This window comes from Triplophysa rosa, linkage group LG10 (assembly GCF_024868665.1).
Source record: "Triplophysa rosa linkage group LG10, Trosa_1v2, whole genome shotgun sequence".
NCBI classification, from domain to species: Eukaryota; Metazoa; Chordata; class Actinopteri; order Cypriniformes; family Nemacheilidae; genus Triplophysa; species Triplophysa rosa.
The window spans coordinates 16,953,661-16,973,359 of record NC_079899.1 but is presented as its reverse complement, the minus strand read 5'-3'; the positions used below and the strand labels follow the sequence as shown (position 1 = coordinate 16,973,359).

Below are 19,699 nucleotides of genomic sequence, written 5' to 3'. Positions count from 1 at the left end.
AAAATACTTTCAATACTTTTTTTAATACTTTTTTTTCCAAATCAAGACGTTGTTCTCGAGTTTGAGGCTGGAAATTTCTTAAACTGGCCAAAATCTGAGCAAAAGTAGTGTATTTTAGCCTTTAGTCTTACTTCATCACAAAGCAAAAGGTGAAAAACAACACAATTCAATTTAAATATCCTTTTATTCAGAGTTCCACACCACTCAGGTTATTGTCATGGGACAAGTGAGGTCCAATCAAAGCAGCAAACACGCAGCTCACAGAAGAACAAAAAAGTTTCAACTTTCCTCATAGAAAAAGTCAGTCCTGGCCACAACATAGAAGCTCTTCTCTCACAGAATAGCCTCCTTTTAGATTAACTTTAGGTATTGGTGATGAAAACCATTTCAGAGTTCAAAATATAAACCCTGCAATAAAACAATATATTCTTTATGTTAAAGTATCTTTTTCTCTTTTTCTCTTTTTTTAAATATTTAGGTTTTTTTGTTTGATTGATATTGGATGCCACCAGACGAAACCAGACGGGGCAATGAACTCTCTTCAGGTTTTCACCTTTACCTGCAGAACAATAACACACACGTCATCCATTTCAAAACCATGAAAAAGATCTAATTTCATAATCATTTTCATTTAAAAAGCTGAAAATAGAACAACAATAACCACAATACCGATAAGGATAAAACCAACAATAGTTACTTGTCAGGATGTTGCAGCAGCGGTCACGGTATTGACTTTCTGTGTGGCGTCTTTCTTGGCCTGATGGGCCTGAAGCACAGCGACAGCTTCCTCCACCTGAGAAAAGAACAAGAGTCAGTCAGTCATTATTGGAAATAACAGAAGAGAGAGTCTATAACTGGAGGCTTTTATCACAGTAGACAACTGTCACCTTGGAGCGAAGAGACTCATGGGATTCCAGCATATGCAACAGCTCAGAGTTGTCTATCTCCAGCAGCATTCCTGTGATCTTCCCGGCTAGACTGGGATGCATTGCCTGGATGAGAGGAAACAGCCGCTCGCCTGAAAGAAAAGAGTTTAAACACTGTTTAAAATACAGGAAAAAAACAAGTAAACTTTTATAATCAAAGAGGATTTTGACCGCATATGGATAAGAAATGTAAAAATGTTTTTCGATGGCTGGACATGCTTCCAGCCTCCTCATCTCACCGAGCATCTGTTTCTGTTCCTGAGGAGGTGCAGCAGCTAACATAGAAGCAGTGAGGGGCTCCTGACCTTGCACATGGACAGCAGGCTGAGCCTGTAAAGCACAAGCAACAACATCTTCACAAAACTATGATTTCATATTTTCTTTGTGTACAACCTCATTCTAATGGAATTTTTAACCCTTAGCCCCAACCCTAAACTTTTATTTTTCTTATCTTAACATCCCTTTACTGCAAACTCTGCCACTGTATAGCACACATTTACACTTTTGTCTAAAATATAATATTTGCACGGTTGCATTTACTAACTAGACTTAGCTCTGTATTTGTAAACACCATTTTGTGAGTGTATTTGTGTTTGTTTGACAGCAGATATTACCTGTTGCAGGGTAATTGGCTGCACTACCTGAGGCTGAGTGTTTCTTATGGGGTTGGCATACTTGTATGGGGGCATGGCACGTGGGACTGTCAACCCCATTGCCGGGCGGGGACCCATTGGTTGGCCAGTACCACCTAGTTGACAAAAGGATGTAAATAAAAGAATTCAACATCTAAACAGTTATTAGTTTAAAAAGATCTTCTAAAAAGAACACTTAAAACAATGAAATGGTATGACATTTTTTTAATAAACGATTAGACTAGACGTTAGGGTTGTGTATTATTTGACCATTGTACCAAAGGTCAGAATGTTTGCTACCACTGAAGCACACAAAATGCTTTTTTATCACATTGTACGATCATGCTAGGACAATATGGATTATCAGAGTTGCATCAACTTGTGGGTCTATGCCAGTTTGAGTGTATGCGGTCATTAAAATAAATGGGGTCATACCAACAGTCATACAAAAAAATCGAATTTATTAAAAACCTAACTTTTTACTTATCCTGCACAATATAACACTTTTTATATTATAATAAAAAATATTTTACAAAACGAATGAAAAAGAAGTCCTTTTCATTAATGGTCTTGCTGTTTTGTGCCCAACTGTATTATGTTTAAGAGAAATACACATCTATCATCAAATATAGGTGTACATTTTATCAGTATGTACCTTCCCTGAGATTTAAACCCTTGACGTTTTTGTGCAACCGAAACATAGTAAGACTATTTATTTTGAAAAAATTCTCATAACAGGCCATAGCAACACATTGTTAGTGGGTGGGTTTTCTCACCCACTCTCTGTGCACCTGTGGGGATTCCACGTGGACCTTGGGGGGAGGCATTGGGTCCCATGTGCCGTATGTTGGCACGGGGCCCTGGCTGGCGCAAGGAGTTGGGCATGCCCTGGAACCCGCCCTGACCTCTGCCCCCCTGCTGCTGCCAACGAGGGTTCGGACGCATCTGGGTGAGCTGGTTGGGTGCATAATATGTTGTTCTGTTCTGGGCCTGCGGTGCATTTGAATCAGAAATGTGTTTAATTAAATACAGAAAAAATAAATAATATACAAAATACAGAGATAAATAATAAAGACAAATAATTTAAACAAGCTTTACTAGTTCATAACCCTTATTAGGTAAGCAGACATTCATTCTTAAATAACTGAGGACAACATTTATATCTATACCCAAGTTATACTGTTAAAAAGCACATGTTATCTAATGCATTTAGGCCTACCTGGGGCACAGCTGGCATGAAGTACCCGCTGGCAGGCTGGAACTGGTTGATGATGGCGTTGGCAGGCATGGCCCTCATACCAGCGATACGCTGCATGTACTGGTTGGTGAGATGAGCTTTCCGTTCCTCTTTACGTTGTGCCAGGGCCACATACAGCGGTTTGGAGCCTACAATACGCCCGTTCATCTCTGTCACCGCCTTGGTGGCCTCCTCAGGCGAGGAGAAACACACAAAGCCAAAACCTTTGGATCTGCCATCCTCCAGCATCACCTACAGCAAGAAACACACAAGATCTCAAGAAAAACCTTCTCATGATGCTAAATTCTGATTCTTTAGAACAGCTGGCCCTTGACCTCTGACCCACCTTGGCACTCGTAATGGAGCCGAAAGGCGAGAACTCTTTGCGAAGTTTTTCATCATCAATGGTGTCATCGAGATTCTTGATATACAGATTTACACCCTGTGAACACAAATACAAACATGTTCTTTATAAAGAACGCACACACATACTGCAGACATACAGACACCAGCTTATGTACAATACCTGGTATCTGCTGATTCTTTCCTGTTTGAGCTGTTCAAACTTCCTCTTGAGCTCTGATTGTCTCTCCATCTTTTTCTGAGCTCGGCCAACGAACACCGTCTTACCGTTCAGCTCCACGCCATTCATTTCCTCCACAGCCTGAGGTAAAAACACCATTGTAATTTATTAATTTCTCTGTTCCCATTGCAGACTGGCTAAGTTATATTATTATCCAATCATATATTAATCATGTCACTTCATGTTGCCCAATAAGACTTTCTGCTTGTCTGCTTGTACCTGGTAAGCGTCCTCGTGCTTCTCGTAGCTCACAAAGCCAAATCCACGAGATTTCCCTGTGGGGTCTGTCATGACCTTCACACTCAATGTTTTACCTGCGGGTAAAATAAAGAATATAACTTCTTTATATTCTAAAAAAGGTGGGAATGTGTCCAAAGTCTGTATTTCTCTTAATCAATTCCCAAAGTGCACAGAACTAATATGTTCAAGTGTACTTTAAAGCATCAACATCAATCACATTTGGATCCTTCATGTTTAAATTGTTACTGCAGTCATTCCTTGTTATCCTTACAAGAAATCATTTATTCTACATGGAGTCAAACCTATCTATAAATCAACCTGATTTTAGGATTTATAATCTAGAATTTATAACCTTAAACCCACCATATTTATCAAAGAGCTCCTTTAGTCTTTGATCATCCATGTCGTCTCCAAAGTTCTTGATGTAAACATTGGTGAACTCTTTGGCTTTGGCTCCCATCTCTGCTTCCCTCTCCTTCCTGGACTTGAAACGCCCCACAAAACTACAAGGAGTGATGGAGACAGACCCATTGATCAACGTAACTGACGTAGAAATACAATACAGACTCAGACCAACAGCTGCAAACTAACTGCAGACACAAAACAGCTGCAGCACTACAACAGCTCTACAAAGACACAAAGACTTTTTGACAGACATAAAACAGCAGATGTCATCTGTGTTAAATGACTCTAATAACCTTAAATGGATATTTTCATATTTGTCTGCATTTGGGTGTCGAACTACCGCAAGCGTAGACGTGTATTTTAAAGGTCAAGTGTGTAATTTTTTTGAGGATCTATTGACAGAAATGCAATATAATATACATAACTATGTTTTCAGAGGTGTATAAAGACCTTATGTTTTATAAAGAAGTTATGTTTTTATTACCTCGGAATTAGCTTTTTCTATCTACAGTACATACATCGCGGGTCCCCTTACATGGAATTCGCCATGTTGTTTCTACGGTAGCCCTAAACGGACAAACTGCTCTACAGAGCATGTTTCTTAAATACGTTATCTCCTTCGGCAAAGAAGCGAAAATGTGATGACATCTTAGTGCTGTGTCAGCCACCATAGTGTTTCGAAAGGGAGGGGTAGCCTAATGAAATGAAATGATTTTTTGCGGTAATTAACATCATGCAACATTCTTATTGTCACATGACTCCGTTCGGACACTCACACCTTGCGGTCGTTCAGCAGCATGCCATTCATCTTCTCAATGGCACGATCGGCAGCATCCTGAGTTTCAAAATGCACAAAGGCGTAGCCCTTAGACCCGTTCTCATCACACACCACCTGTTCATCAGAAACGGGGTAAATTTGCAGGAAGAATCCGATTACAAAACCTCTTTAACAAAGTATTTTCTTACACAGCTGTTCTATAACAAATTCCTTGATCTGACATATAATGTTAAACTTTGTTGTCTGATGTTTGTAGGCTGCTTTCTCGAAAAAGTGCAATTGCGTTGTTAATTTTAACATTGCCTGACAGAGCAACATTGACCCAACTGATAATTATACGAATTCAATCTTAGATTCTCCTCACCTTGCAGGACAGGATGTTTCCAAAGGCAGAGAAGGTGTCATACAGGGCCTTGTTGTCGATTGACTTGTCCAAATTCTTAATGAAGACGTTTCCGACCCCGGATTTCCTGAGTGATGGATCTCTCTGTGACCACATGATTCTGATAGGTTTTCCTTTGACCACATCAAAGTTCATTGTGTCCAAAGCCCTCTCCGCTGGAAACCAAAAACACAGAAGTGAGACATCTCTGCTCCACACTTACTAACTGAGGATCCAATAAACTCAAATCTGCATCTTTTTGTATTGCAAAAATTAGCTTTAAAGCCGTTAATATGCTAGGGCAAAATTCACTTTTTGCAAAAACTGTAGGTATAGTAGCAAGAACGATATGCAGAGGACATATTTTGCTTCAAATGACCCCTCAGATTCAAAGAAAACATTGAAATAGGTGCATGAATATGAGGAATAAGACGTCAAATTTCCAAAGTTGTAAATCACTTTTGACCAATAATGTACATTCAGAATTTACCCATTTTTCTTCCGTGAAAATGGACCACAAATTTGATGAATCATTTAGCACTACACAGTACATCTTTTTGTACACAGAATTTTGTCATTTTTATTGCTAAAATAAATTATGGCCCTCAGATTAAAATAAGAATTCCCCTTCCTCCATTGCCATTGGTCATATGTGATATGTCTAGCCCCATAGATATGTATACATGCTACATTCAACCCCTCGACACATTAACGTGTCCGCCATGTTGGAATGGTCAACACTTCAGTTGATGTCCTCACTCACAGTAAAAATCAACATGACATAGTCATGGTTGTAAAAACTAAATTCACAAAGAAACTAACTTTTCACAGGTGAGAATGTGTCGGTTTGTGTTTTTAGTGTTTACCTCAATAGGGTAACTTTTTAATGTTGTGTTAGCTAACAGCTGGTCTTGTATTGTGTTAGTTTAGTAATTGTAATGTTTTGGTCTACACTAAGAGCATGTGACATGATATTAATACATGCGCATAAAGCTTGACCGTTCCAATATGGTGGACGACCTACGTACCCCGATCCATAGAAACAGCTATTATTGAGGCATCTATGAATATATTTCTATGTCCAACCTTGTGTAAAAATAATACAGATATACTGTATAGGACAGAAAACTGATGGACAGACACATAGACCAATAAACTGCAGCATTTAAACTAAATGCAATCCATTCCTTAAATAACTGATGAATAACTGGCAAGGCAAGTCTGATTTGATAATTCCCACTTCTGATGTCATGATTCCGAGCTGGTTGTGTTCAGGTGCTTTGTTGTCAGAAAGAATGGGAAAATGGGTCTTGGGAAAATGGTAATAGTTTTATAAGGTAAAAGTTTTCAACAACACTGTATAGTTTTACCACACTATCTAGTCAGCTTGCTGAATATTCTGAAATATTGGTGAAATAAATGTTATTTTCGCTGTGTAAAAACATACAACAAATGATTATTCATGTGTGTAAATATGCGCTAGTTTAACAACAAGACCATAGGCAATGAAGCTGTTGAGGAATAAAACTAATAAAGTATATCTATCACAGCAGAACTCATTCTCCGATCTGCCATGTTGAATGTTTAAAGTCCCAGTGAAATTAAAAATGACAATTCTTATTTTTTCATGAAATATTGCAGCGTTTGTAGTAAATAGTTTATCAATGTGGGTCATTTTCTTTTTAAAATTCATGTACCCTCATAATCTTCAAATAAAATCTGAAAATGCACTTCCGCCCTGAAATGACTATCCATCTCAAAGGATGTAAATTAGACGGCTTGGCCGGAGCATCCGTTAACTCCTCCCCTTCAACTGTCAGTCTGCTGCCAGTTTCATTTCAAAATCAATGCAACAGCTGTTTTTTGCACATCCAATCAATTCGCAGTGAAAAATGCAAGCCACGCCCACTAATTTTCTCCTTTGAAATTCCATTTCACTCGGAAATGTGTCAGAATACGGAAGTTAAAACGATCGCAACTTCCAGTTCACGAGGACTTTAAGGGGGTATCAAAATTATTTCCCAACTTCCCAGTGGGAAACGCGACATCTGAGGGCGTTCATGTGCAATTTTTACCTCTGAAACTCATATTTCTGAGAGCACGTGAAGGCAGCATTATAACCCCTTCAGACACACAGATATCATGTTTACATAAGGCATCTTTATCAAAATGAGTGGCATATAAAACTGTGATCTAATTTATTGTAATGCATTATGATTCACTTGTCTCTCTCTCTCTGTACCTCATATCCCTCCTCCCACATACACACACACACACACACACACACACGCACACACACACACACACTAAGCACTAAAATGTCTAGTGAACAAAATGGAGCAGCCTTGTGCCTGCTGCCATCAGCAGTTTGTAGTGTGATTGTATTGAACATGGAGCTCAGGGCGAGTGGGATCACCCATACAGAGAGAGCAATACAAACAACACTTTCAGCCAACACAGGACAAACCAGTTGCTGTGGTGCTTCAAACTTTTTCAGTGGTGGCTTCTTTTTATTTACAATCTCAATTGATTGTTTTGAAAACGCATAGGCTACCCTGATTTATAGCATATAGCTGTAAAAGATATTGACAAGTCATCAATATCAGCTCAACAACCTCCGCAGCCTGACTTAAAAACAAACAATTATTCAATATGACATCGATCAGAAACATGGAGTAGCCAACCACCGAATTTGCCTGTCTGGTTGTTTCTCCAAATGCACCTCTCAGAAAAGACAGGCACGGAGCAGGCAGCCCTCATTGCCTCTATATTTAGTAGTGTTGGGTCCTTTAAGCAATGTGCTGGCAGGCAGCATGTGTTCAAGGCTCGGTGTCCATTGATGGGGCTGAGACACTGGAATGTGTGTGGCTGGAGCCTACCAGCACCAGCAACTGTTTACAAATGCAGCTGTTACAAGCTGAAGACCAAACGGTGCTTAACTGCACTAGAAAACTAGCACTTTTGTGTTTTCTGTGGCTGAAAGCTACATTGTGTGTGTAAATAATGAATACCTACTGTCATTGTATAATGCAAAATCATGTTTAATACTATCCAAGTCTGTTTTCTTTTCACACTTGGATCACATGATCCTTCACCTGAGTTAACAAACAGCTTTTGTACTGTATATGTAAACATGTTGACTGAGTTGCTGATCTGACGTTTCAAATAGAGGTGAGCGAGTTCAACTCTGACCTTTTAACCTTTGTGCTGTGAATGAGAAGGGCAGAAGCAGGCGAAACATACTATGAAGCATATAGTACACTACAAATGGGTTGGATCCACACACAAATGTTTGTGTTAAACAAAATTAAAATACCATGTTTCTCGTATTAACTTCAATTCTTTTTAGAGCTGATCTTATATCAAAGCTTAAAAAAGTAACAGTGGCTGTAAGCAGTTTTAAGTTAACTTATTTTGTCAGGAACGTTTTCTTAAGTGTTTTGGAGAAAGCATATGGTATTCAGATCCCACATGGCACTTGTAAATTTGGTTGTGGCTATGATAGAGACACATACCATGGTGGTGGTGTTTCCTCGGTGATGCATTAACTACAATAATATTAAAACCATCGTTCATTCTGTATTGTGTAATTTGTGGTTATTGTACAAAAAAGAATGAAAAACAATCAAATAAGCTAAAAGTAAATATATAAAAAATAAGCTTAGTAAGTTGCTATAAGGTAAATCAGAGTGTTAAATGAAAGGAAAATTATAAATTTGCTCAGGCAAAAGAGAATCCTCGTGTCTAATTTGTATTGTGTGAGATAGTGAAGAAAGTACTTTACAATAGCATGATCCCCTTCTGACACTTTAAATAGCGTAAATGGGTCATGCTGGGTTGCAGAATGTGGGCTAACATGCACATCGCTCCCATGTACTTAGTACACATCTATACAGCTATACATTAGAAAGCCTTGTCTGATAATAAAATGTACAGATGTGGGCAACTTAAATAATGTGGGTCAAACAGAACATCCAATTCTGGTCTATTAGCTGAAGAACTGCTTTAAGTTATACTATTGTATTGAGTCTACTTTGAAGTGCTGAACATAGAGCTTTTCAATGCAATGTAACATTTTTTTATTTCGAATTTTATGTTTCATAATATTTAAGGGAAAACACTTGAGAACAAACTTGAGACAAACAAGATTTCGGACCATCAATACAGTGCATGACATTCATGGCATGTTGCATATGCCACAATACTGATATATTTCATCTGTATATTTTTTCTGACTGATATATTTTACATTAAAGACACAGTTCGACAGTCTGTAAACCCAGTCTTTCTCACAATATCCACTATTAAAGGAATAATACTCTTTTAAAGCCAGATATTGGGGAAACTCAAATGCGTGTTGCAGTAAAGGGGGGAGGGGGAGAGAGCGCGCGCGAGCGCTACGGATCACCTCGAGGATCCCCAGAATAATAAACCTAAAGCATGATACATTATTCCCGTTACCCTGACAGCTCTATCCTAGCACACGTTAAGTCACACACAGGAAGGGCGGAGGACAAGGGGCCGTCAGTCGTGTCTTACCGTCCGCAGGCTGCTGGAAGTTGACGTAGGCATAGCCCAGCGAGCGCCGGGTGATCATATCCCGACACACGCGGATTGACAGCACCGGGCCGGCCGGACTGAATTTCTCATACAGCATAGCCTCCGTGATGTCAGGGTGCAGGTCGCCTACATAGAGAGATGCCATCGGATAACTCCCCGCGGTCGCTGCGTTCATGTCTCGGGTTCAAGCCTTGGAGCTTAGGGTTTGTCTGGGAAATATCTAGTGCTGAAATGACCGTCTATGCGTAAAGGATGTCCTGGAATTGGCGTGCCAAATCGCGTCTCTTAATCTTCTATGAAAACTTTTACGCTACTCCAAATAAATGGTGTCGGCATAAATGACAGCTACAGCATGTGGCGTCCAGTCGCGTGTCTTGAGGGTGGCTTTGGCGTCAGAAACCGTCTGGCTAGCTCGAGACCTTCCGTTTTAAAAACAAAAAAGTTTGCCGTTTTGTAAAATATTTTTTGTGTAATAGTTCTTTTTTGGGGTTTTCGGTATTTTGTGTTTTTTATATATTTTTTCTTTTTTTTTAAAGGTATTGAAGAACGGTGAGTTATACACTCACGGTGTGGTGGCCGGAGAAAGAGGGTGCGTGGGAAACGCACCGGCACTTTATAGCTGCGGAGGAAATAGTAGCCAGGGTCACACTCGGGATAACAGAAAACACACACACTGAGCATGCGGCGTGACATGACAGCACATTCACGAACATACACCACCACCCTGAGTGACCCAACAGCGACATCTGGGTGCGACTGCGGGGAGGAAGCGTATGCCTAATGTAGTTATTACTGTAGCTGGCCAGATGCTATATAAATGTTTCTAAATAAGTAGCACAGAAATGGTAAATATACATGCCAGATGTGCCCATAGGGTCAATTTCTGGGTCAGAACTGAGTGCTGCCCTCTTGATTCGGTCAACTTGTTCAAGCAACCTAGGTAGACTGTATACAGGTGCTGGTCATATAATTAGAATATCATCAAAAAGTTGATTTATTTCACTAATTCCATTCAAAAAGTGAAACTTGTATATTATATTCATTCATTACACACAGACTGATATATTTCAAATGTTTATTTCTTTTAATTTGATGATTATAACTGACAACTAATGAAAATCCCAAATTCAGTATCTCAGAAAATTAGAATATTACTTAAGACCAATACAAAGAAAGGATTTTTAGAAATCTTGGCCAACTGAAAAGTATGAAGATGAAAAGTATGAGCATGTACAGCACTCAATACTTAGTTGGGGCTCCTTTTGCCTGAATTACTGCAGCAATGCGGCGTGGCATGGAGTCGATCAGTCTGTGGCACTGCTCGGGTGTTATGAGAGGCCAGGTTGCTCTGATAGTGGCCTTCAGCTCTTCTGCATTGTTGGGTCTGGCATATCGCATCTTCCTCTTCACAATACCCCATAGATTTTCTATGGGGTTAAGGTCAGGCGAGTTTGCTGGCCAATTAAGAACAGGGATGCCATGGTCCTTAAACCAGGTACTGGTAGCTTTGGCACTTGTGTGCAGGTGCCAAGTCCTGTTGGAAAATGAAATCTGCATCTCCATAAAGTTGGTCAGCAGCAGGAAGCATCAGAAGTGTCTCGCCTGGGCTAAAGGCAAAAATGACTGGACTGCTGCTGAGTGGTCCAAAGTTATGTTCTCTGATGAAAGTAAATTTTGCATTTCCTTTGGAAATCAGGGTCCCAGAGTCTGGAGGAAGAGAGGAGAGGCACAGAATCCACGTTGCTTGAGGTCAAGTGTAAAGTTTCCACAGTCAGTGATGGTTTGGGGTGCCATGTCATCTGCTGGTGTTGGTCCACTGTGTTTTCTGAGGTCCAAGGTCAACGCAGCCGTATACCAGGAAGTTTTAGAGCACTTCATGCTTCCTGCTGCTGACCAACTTTATGGATATGCAGATTTCATTTTCCAACAGGACTTGGCACCTGCACACAGTGCCAAAGCTACCAGTACCTGGTTTAAGGACCATGGTATCCCTGTTCTTAATTGGCCAGTAAACTCGCCTGACCTTAACCCCATAGAAAATCTATGGGGTATTGTGAAGAGGAAGATGCGATATGCCAAACCCAACAATGCAGAGGAGCTGAAGGCCACTATCAGAGCAACCTGGCCTCTCATAACACCTGAGCAGTGCCACAGACTGATCGACTCCATGCCACGCCGCATTGCTGCAGTAATTCAGGCAAAAGGAGCCCCAACTAAGTATTGAGTGCTGTACATGCTCATACTTTTCATCTTCATACTTTTCAGTTGGCCAAGATTTCTAAAAATCCTTTCTTTGTATTGGTCTTAAGTAATATTCTGATTTTCTGAGATACTGAATTTGGGATTTTCATTAGTTGTCAGTTATAATCATCAAATTAAAAGAAATAAACATTTGAAATATATCAGTCTGTGTGTAGTGAATGAATATAATATACAAGTTTCACTTTTTGAATGGAATTAGTGAAATAAATCAACTTCTTGATGATATTCTAATTATATGACCAGCACCTGTATAATTGGGGATTGATTGTTGGCAGATATGAACATTTAAGCAGAAGATATTTTAATCATTATTTTAGGCCCAATTTATATTCCCTCATCTCAATTTTGTAGCATCAATACAGTAGAGTCTGAGCCTCGCCAATCCCGAATTGACAATTCGGCCTACGATGAAAGTGGAATACCCACAATAGCTTCACCAACCAGGTGTTGCATGCTTTTATAGCCAAAAACGTGACTTCCAAAAATATGTCCTCTGTATAAATTTCTTATCTATAGTCATGTATGGTCACGCATGTTTACATAAGATTTGTCTGTGGAATAGCCATTGTGAAACCGGTACAACATTCAGCTGGCATGTTTTTGTTTGTCAAAACCCCACAGACTGTAATCATAAAAGTAGATCATTTAACAGTTCCTTTTATTTAAGGGTGCCGTGTAATTTTTTTGGAGGATCTAGGGACAGAAATGCAATACATAACTGTCTTCAGAGGTGTATAAAGCACTTACGTAACGAAGCTTTTTTTTTTTTAACCTTACAAGGAGCCATTTCTATACACCTAAACATACATGGAATTCACCATGTTTCTACAGTAGCCCTAAACGGACAAACTGCTGTACAGTGCTTTTCATAAATGTGATATCCTTCGGCAAAGCGAAATGTGACATCTTTGTGTCAGCCACCGTAGTGCTTTGAAATGGAGGGGTGGAGTGAGCCGTTGGTTGTAATTTGCTACCTCGCTGCCACTAAATTTCATACACTGGCCCTTTAAAACCCATTCCAATCAACCCTATACTTCCAGAAATTTCTTACTCTCTAAAAACCTCTAGGGATGTCCAAAAATTAAAAGTTGTACCACACAATGGTTCCCCTTTCCCTTTAAAACAATTCAATCCATGCCGCAAAAACTTGTTAGTCTTCAATAAAAAAAGAAATGAGGCCAAAGTGAGAAAAGTGACTTTTATTTAGATTTAAATTAAATAAAGAAATCTGGAGAATCCTTGGTGTCAATGCCACAACTCGCTGTTGGGAGAAAAACAATTAGCTTAAAGATGCAGCGCTAAGACAACATTGTACAGGCTAAAAATCACCAGACCACTGACCTTAATCGATCTAATAGGATTGAAATCAAGTCTTTAACCCCAAACACTTCCTCATCCTTTTGGAGCTTCAAAGCATCCAGTTCCTGTAGAGGTTTCTTGGTGCCCTGTTTCCTCGTGCTGGACCTCTTCTGTTCTTCATAAAATAGTGAACTGGAACCATCTGGAGCTCGATTAAGACTCAGTTTAGAATAGTGAAGTGGCTCTGATAAGGTCTCATCTTCACCCTTTTTAAAAACCAACTCAGCCTGTCTGACAAAAACTTCACCCTCATCTTCTGTACCATTTGTGGCCTTATCTGGAGAAGGGCTTGTGCCAAGAAAAGACAAATCTCTTGTTTGCAAGTCTGATATCGGGGAAGGTTCGTTCAGTTTGGGCTGCTCCAGCTGAACATTTGTACCCACAAATGGTTCCCCCTGAACTTTATACAACTGGGCACCATCTTTAAGTTTCCACATGGCCAGGTCCTCTGCAACGTCATATGGACCAACAGCTTCGAAATAAGCTTTTCCTTCACCCACTTCAGGCATCTTCTGCTGAGGCTTCTTAACCTGATCTTGTTCCATTTGCCATTTCTCAAATTCTTCCTCTAGTTTCGGTCCTCTATGGGGGTCATCACTCTGAAGGGTAATGTCAACAACCGGCGGATGTTCAGGGTAACCCACTCCCACCTCCACCATCGGATTAAACTGAAGCTCCGCAAGATCAGGTAGCCACATTGATAAAGCACCTCCCAGGCCCTGGCTAATGACCATCACACCACTTCCAAAGCCAGGTGGAGCGGGCCAGGGGGAGATGTTGGCCATGTTCTGAATTGGGTTTCCAGAGAAGGAGGCACCTGCCACAATCCATCGATTATCTGACAGCGTTTTGACTGCAGGACTGGGCTTAGTGGTGCTGTACTGGTTTGACACAGCCAGTGGTGTGGCCCATGGTTCAGATTGTTGTTCCTTAATAAACAGCAGGCCAGTGCTTACTACTGCGGACAATCCTAAAAAAGACCAACAAAGACTGTGAAACTGAAGATCAATGCAAAACATGTTAATTTCCAGTCATTTAAGTGAATTTTAAAATGATGAAAATTATACTAACCAAGTAGGTCTTCTCGCTCTCCTAGGCTCCTACAGCTTCTACCGCAACACTGACATAATGCAGTTTGGCCACTCAGGTCAACCCATCTAATATAAGTAAATAGATAAATCACAAATATAGCCAGTTTCAGCAGCAACAACAAATGTTATGTGGGTCAAACTTCCGGTAGACCTCTGCAAAAAATCAGTAACCGTTCAGTAGTTTTAACGTGAGTGAGTGAGTGAGTGAGTGAGTGAGTGAGTGAGTGAGTGAGTGAGTGAGTGAGTGAGTGAGTGAGTGAGTGAGTGAGTGAGTGAGTGAGTGAGTGAGTGAGTGAGTGAGTGAGTGAGTGAGTGAGTGAGTGAGTGAGTGAGTGAGTGAGTGAGTTATACTACAGCCAAACACAGACCAGAAGTTAAGTTTGAGACAGGCACATGCATCCGATAAAATTGTTAAATTTTAAGCTCTCAAACAGATGAAAAATGTTACCTCGCATTCATTTCAAACAAACATTTACCTTGATTCAAGTCTGTTATAGTTGCAGAATTTTGTATTAGGCGTCAGACCCAAATAGGAGAGAGAAACTCGGCAGTGAAGATAAACCTAAATAGTTAGTTATGAGAACAGTTAAAAAAAATAAAAAAAAATAAAAAAAAGCAATTCAAAGCAAATCAACAGAAACACATTTTCAGAAGTCATTAGAATCAATGTCCCAACAGAGAATGAAAGCTTACCTCTGAAGACTTTAAACTGGATGTGCCAAGAACCAAAATGACTCTGTCGCTTTGCCGGTGAACAAACTTAACAAAAGACTTTTTGGAAGCCACACATCTGACAACATACATAAACAGACCAGTATCAAACCAGGATTGTTTGATCAGAATATAATCGCAAATTTAGGTAGCCTACCCTTTGTTAAAGATAAAGGCGACTTTAGGTTTGTCAGATGGGTTTGGAGATGCAGAGGCATGGCAGGACTTCACATAAAGCTGTTGACCAGGGCCAGGTGAGGCAGACACTTGTACATACAACTGTTCTCCTTTGTGGAACACATTTGTATTGACCAGATTGTTCCAAGATGCTAAAGTAAAATAAAATGAGATAAACCATAAAGCATTTACTTGTGTCGTGTGTAGATGTTAAAGAGGCAGTTTTGAATCTTAAAATGACATACGGTTCAAGGTCCTTATGGAAAAACTGCTTCTCTCCAGCAGAGCTTGTACTTCATTTGGCATTGGAAACACAGACTTGAGTTGATCTGAAGTGGGGGGTTGAAGGATTTCATTCAGGAAATACCTATCTTCTGTGATGACGGGAAAATCAGGCACATGCCGGATATCTTGTACGACTCCTGGTGAGTATGATGAAACGACCACATTGAAATCATCCCCGTTAGATGTGACAGACGCTATAATACAGCAACAAAAGACGACAGCCGCCGTCACCCCCATCATGTAGCGTTATCTTGAGCGAGTGTGTCAGAATTAAGTTACTCAACGGTTTTCCAAGTAACGTTACAGACTCCCTAAATAGTGTTTCTGTGGCGTTGATTTGGTGTAGGTTAAAGCGTTAATGAGAGCCAGGTGATCAGCTGCAGGTGTGCACGTTAATTTAATTACCTCACACGGTGTACAGAAGACTGAAGTACGTTAATGCCAACTGGTTTTTATTCGAAATTAGGCACAAAACAAAGCATGAGTTATGTAAACCAATGCTTGTATTTTAAACCTTCATAAAAGAATCGAGTTTTAAAGGGTTGTTTTCACATGTAAACAGCGACATCTGCAGGACGGTCAGTGTCAGGCTCAGGTGAGTGAGTGAGCGGAGCTGTCGGGGAAGGAGTGGCGATGTCGGTGCGCTCAGGTGACCGGGAAGACGGAAGAGAAACAGAAACTCGCGGTAAGAGAAGATCACTGACCATCTGAATGGATTAAATATGACTTAAGCAAAAAGAAGCGCTTCAAAATGGTGAACTCGGGTGAGTTGATCTTTATTCACGTGTATATTAGGTGGAAGTAAAATGAAGAGGCTAGCAAACGTTGTCTGGGTGTGGTCATAATCTTGAAAACGTCTTCTGTACTCTTTACTGTATGTGCACGTTTTGACCTTTTTGATTTTAGACTACCAGAATACCGCTTAAGAGTAATGGTCATCGCGTTTGTCTTTCATGGACAGTAAATGGTGAATGTATTGATTGTAGTATCTTAATGGGCGGCATAACTACTCGATGTTCATTGTTGATTATATTAGAATTTTCAAGTTTTACTTAATTAATATTGCATATAGGAATTTATAGTCTGTTTAATATTTGACCTGTGTTTCTCTCTCTCCTTTATCTTAAATGTGTGCTTTTCACTTGCGTGTTCGTGCGTGTGTGTGCATGCTTGTCTGTGTGGGCGCGTGCGCGTCCGTGTGTGTGCGCATTTGTGTGTGCATGTGTGTTAGTGTGTGTGGAGTGTTTTGCGTGTGGGTGTGTCTGTCTTGTGTTTTCACCTTTTTATTGTTTTTACATGTAGAACTTTAAATGTTTTGCTTATAGTCAATATGTCTCATGTACAGCTGCTTTGTAACAATGGAAATTGTAAAAAGCGCTATATAAATAAAGTTGAGTTGAGTTGATTATCCACAAAATTGACGTCTTTATTATGCAATTAATCTTTATAAAATAGATGAATTCGAAAAGACTAGAACGTGTTTGTCTATCCTTGTAGTGAATTTGCCAGATGTGTTTATTAATTGAAAATGCAAACTAGCAACAGCCGTTTTGTTTACACAATGTATACACTACCATTCAACAGTTTGGCGTGATCTACTCAGTCTTTATTAATAGTTTCCTTACATTTAAGAGTAATAGTAAATTCGTATGTACTTACATAATGTACCTTTTGGAATTATGTTGTGACCAAAAATGTAGAAGTGTTATCTTGGCAGCTTCTTGACGAATCACCCAGAGATACTTATTGAAAGAGTTGTATGCAGTTCTATTTTGTATTAGAAGAGAGTCATATGTCTGGACAATTATTTCTGTCTGCCAGAATCATTTTAAATGTTCAAGCATTCACCTTCATATTAAAAGTTGTTTTAAGATTGTGTCAGTAAAGTGTCTCTAGACTTTTGAACTGTAGTTTGTGTCCTGGTAAATCATTCGCTTGATGGTGCATATGTGTCTGCTATAGGTATTTGTTGTGGGAGTCTGAAGGACGATAAGATCCTCATGAAGATGGGCTTGGGGTTGGTGCTGGTCGGTCACGTGAACTTTTTACTGGGGTCTCTGGTGCATGGAGCTGTGCTCAGGCACATAAAGGTTATCACTGTGGACCAGCAACTTGTTGTGTACCCCATCTCCAATGTCATCGCTCTGGTGGCAGGACTGATGGTATGTCTGTCTTCTGTTCAAATTGTACAGTACCGTATTCTTCAAAATTATTTAAAAAATACTTGAAAATACAAGCTAATGTGAGGTCAATGAAATTTCCTAATTTGGTGGATGAGCTTAAAGTATTATAATAAATGTTATACATTTACAGCGCGATTTAATGCCAATGTCAGCCTTACCAAGTTTTCACAAATGACAATATTTGGTTTGGTAGTTCAATTGCCATATGAGGTCTGATAAAGCTGTTTTGAAATGCATTCTTAAAGCATATTTTTCCATTAGTTCCATTGTAAGTGCTGCTTTCAGAATTGTCACATCTGTAAACAGTCCAAATTCCTCATAAATGGGCACCTTTTAATTCACAGAAGTCCTTTTTTTTCACATCCATAATCCATGTATATTTCCCTCATCTTAAATGGAAAATGTGTATAGGCTAGTCATTTTCTGCTGTCTGAGTTCAACTGGGGTTTGGGAAAATATCAGAAGATTCAGTGTACTGGTGATAAATACACTCTAAGAATTTATATTACAAGTTTTTTTATTGTTACAAATAGTTTGTTTGGTAAAACCTTCTACTCATCTGTAAAACTGAATGAATCCCCCCTGTAATTCTTTGTCTACATCTTTCCATGGTATAACATGCAGGCAATCATTGTAGGAATCTCGGCTATTGTCCTGTCCAAAAACAAGAAGAACCAGCTGCTGGTGAGCAAAGGCAAACACACTCAGTACTGCCCTGTCTGAAATGACTTCATGTTTTGTCATAATAAGAATTTATCTTTTTTTTTTCTCACAGAGCTGGTTTTTGTTGGTTGTGAGTGTTCTGGCTTTTCTCTTGGGTGGAGCTTCTGCAGTGGGTATCTGTGTTGCCACAGTGAGGGCAATAATGTTTAAGGGGAAAACTCTCTTTGTCCACTGCCAGCTGCCTGCCAACATAAGCTACTATAGCATCACAAATGAATGCCCTTTTGATCCCACACGCATCTATGTGAGTCAGTTTATCTCTTACGTGAGCTTTTATTAAGAGTATATTTGACCAGAGTCCATTGTTACTGCTATAGAAGTTGTATGAAAGTAAGAAAAAATGTCTTTTTAGGGTACAACATTAATCCTGTGGTTTCCGTTAATTTTGATGTCGGTGGTCGAGGTGGTGTTCTCTTGTCGCTGTTTCTTAGCCTGCACCTCTTTCCTCCGCCTGCGCTGCCCATGGAGGAAAAATATCAACAAAAGGGTAAAACAGAGATGCATGCCTATTTAAATTCCTGAAGGAAGTCAATGTTTTATTTTAGGCTTTGGTTATGTTTAAATTAACGCTTAATCAGAACAACATCTTTTGTGTCTTTGTATTTAGGTTCAGGTGCAGATCCAGGAGCCAGAAGAAACTGGTGGAAGTGAAGGAAACGAGGAGCCAACAGAACATCATGACCTTCTTGACAAAGACACCCCTGCTGTGGAGACTAGCGATTGGCTGTAGTTCATAAGCATATGTCACCGATAGACACCGTTACACGTTTGCTGAATGATGGACCAAGCAATACAAGGTGACAATGCACATGAAATGTGAAAAAGCCGCACTGCCTATTGCTGCCCAGGGGATGACAGTGCTCTGACATCATTGGATTCGTTTGGCACTAATGATGGGTGTTATTTGTTTATATCCATGTATGTGTAATGTATGTTTTATGTTTTGTTACATATTTTCTACACATGTATGTATAGTATTTTCTATTCAGAATGGAATTTCTGTAATGCCTCCTATTAGGAGTGATAGGTCAAAACTAAATTTAATGGTCAATATCTTGTCTATCATTCTCTTTTCTATTCATCACACACCTTTTGTTCCTCATGTGTACTTTAAATCATAGAGATACTTAACTCTTCACTACATACAACCAACTTTAACTCCACA

General features: G+C 39.7%; 3 protein-coding genes across 6 annotated transcripts; 1 reads left to right on the top strand and 2 right to left on the bottom strand.

Moving 5' to 3' along the window:
- Positions 1-165: 165 nt before the first annotated feature.
- pabpc4 (poly(A) binding protein, cytoplasmic 4 (inducible form)) lies at positions 166-10,387 on the bottom strand. 2 transcript variants are annotated; one of them, XM_057344823.1, is made up of 14 exons: positions 9,723-10,387; positions 5,166-5,359; positions 4,800-4,915; positions 3,982-4,121; positions 3,598-3,692; positions 3,322-3,459; positions 3,142-3,237; positions 2,778-3,047; positions 2,350-2,548; positions 1,541-1,674; positions 1,166-1,256; positions 888-1,018; positions 698-793; positions 166-559 (listed from the first exon to the last, which is right to left on the bottom strand). In XM_057344823.1, the coding sequence occupies exons 1-13, from the start codon at positions 9,916-9,918 to the stop codon at positions 701-703; spliced, it is 1,893 nt and encodes a 630-aa protein (XP_057200806.1). In that variant the 5' UTR covers positions 9,919-10,387; the 3' UTR covers positions 166-559; positions 698-700. The 2 variants fall into 2 exon arrangements, with proteins under 2 accessions (XP_057200806.1, XP_057200805.1); XM_057344822.1 differs by having other exon boundaries at positions 2,335-2,548; positions 9,723-10,377.
- Positions 10,388-13,189: 2,802 nt separating this feature from the next.
- zpcx (zona pellucida protein C) lies at positions 13,190-15,926 on the bottom strand. Its single transcript, XM_057344490.1, has 7 exons — positions 15,589-15,926; positions 15,324-15,495; positions 15,149-15,245; positions 14,932-15,017; positions 14,436-14,521; positions 13,347-14,334; positions 13,190-13,266 (listed from the first exon to the last, which is right to left on the bottom strand). The coding sequence occupies exons 1-7, from the start codon at positions 15,866-15,868 to the stop codon at positions 13,251-13,253; spliced, it is 1,725 nt and encodes a 574-aa protein (XP_057200473.1). The 5' UTR covers positions 15,869-15,926; the 3' UTR covers positions 13,190-13,250.
- Positions 15,927-16,203: 277 nt separating this feature from the next.
- On the top strand, positions 16,204-19,587 carry tmem54a (transmembrane protein 54a). 3 transcript variants are annotated; one of them, XM_057344059.1, is made up of 6 exons: positions 16,204-16,313; positions 17,591-17,790; positions 18,436-18,495; positions 18,587-18,778; positions 18,938-19,021; positions 19,142-19,587. In XM_057344059.1, the coding sequence occupies exons 1-6, from the start codon at positions 16,262-16,264 to the stop codon at positions 19,262-19,264; spliced, it is 711 nt and encodes a 236-aa protein (XP_057200042.1). In that variant the 5' UTR covers positions 16,204-16,261; the 3' UTR covers positions 19,265-19,587. The 3 variants fall into 3 exon arrangements, with proteins under 3 accessions (XP_057200042.1, XP_057200039.1, XP_057200041.1); XM_057344056.1 differs by having other exon boundaries at positions 16,206-16,313; positions 18,887-19,021; XM_057344058.1 differs by having other exon boundaries at positions 16,247-16,392; positions 18,887-19,021.
- The last annotated feature ends 112 nt before the right edge of the window (positions 19,588-19,699 follow it).

What these genes read in the sequence shown, in the direction of transcription:
- pabpc4 (XM_057344822.1), bottom strand. Translation starts at nt 9,918, where the DNA reads ATGAACGCAGCGACCGCGGGGAGTTATCCGATGGCATCTCTCTATGTA. An exon ending in AAAGAATCAGCAGATACCAG is followed by an intron (nt 3,238 to 3,321) that starts GTATTGTACATA and finishes TTGTGTTCACAG; the next exon opens with GGTGTAAATCTGTATATCAA. An exon ending in CACAGGTGCACAGAGAGTGG is followed by an intron (nt 1,675 to 2,334) that starts GTGAGAAAACCC and finishes TTTGTCAACTAG; the next exon opens with GTGGTACTGGCCAACCAATG.
- zpcx (XM_057344490.1), bottom strand. Translation starts at nt 15,868, where the DNA reads ATGATGGGGGTGACGGCGGCTGTCGTCTTTTGTTGCTGTATTATAGCG. An exon ending in CCAGTTTAAAGTCTTCAGAG is followed by an intron (nt 15,018 to 15,148) that starts GTAAGCTTTCAT and finishes CTAACTATTTAG; the next exon opens with GTTTATCTTCACTGCCGAGT. An exon ending in AGAGCGAGAAGACCTACTTG is followed by an intron (nt 14,335 to 14,435) that starts GTTAGTATAATT and finishes GGTCTTTTTTAG; the next exon opens with GATTGTCCGCAGTAGTAAGC.
- tmem54a (XM_057344056.1), top strand. Translation starts at nt 16,262, where the DNA reads ATGTCGGTGCGCTCAGGTGACCGGGAAGACGGAAGAGAAACAGAAACT. An exon ending in CTCTGGTGGCAGGACTGATG is followed by an intron (nt 17,791 to 18,435) that starts GTATGTCTGTCT and finishes TATAACATGCAG; the next exon opens with GCAATCATTGTAGGAATCTC. An exon ending in GGAAAAATATCAACAAAAGG is followed by an intron (nt 19,022 to 19,141) that starts GTAAAACAGAGA and finishes CTTTGTATTTAG; the next exon opens with GTTCAGGTGCAGATCCAGGA.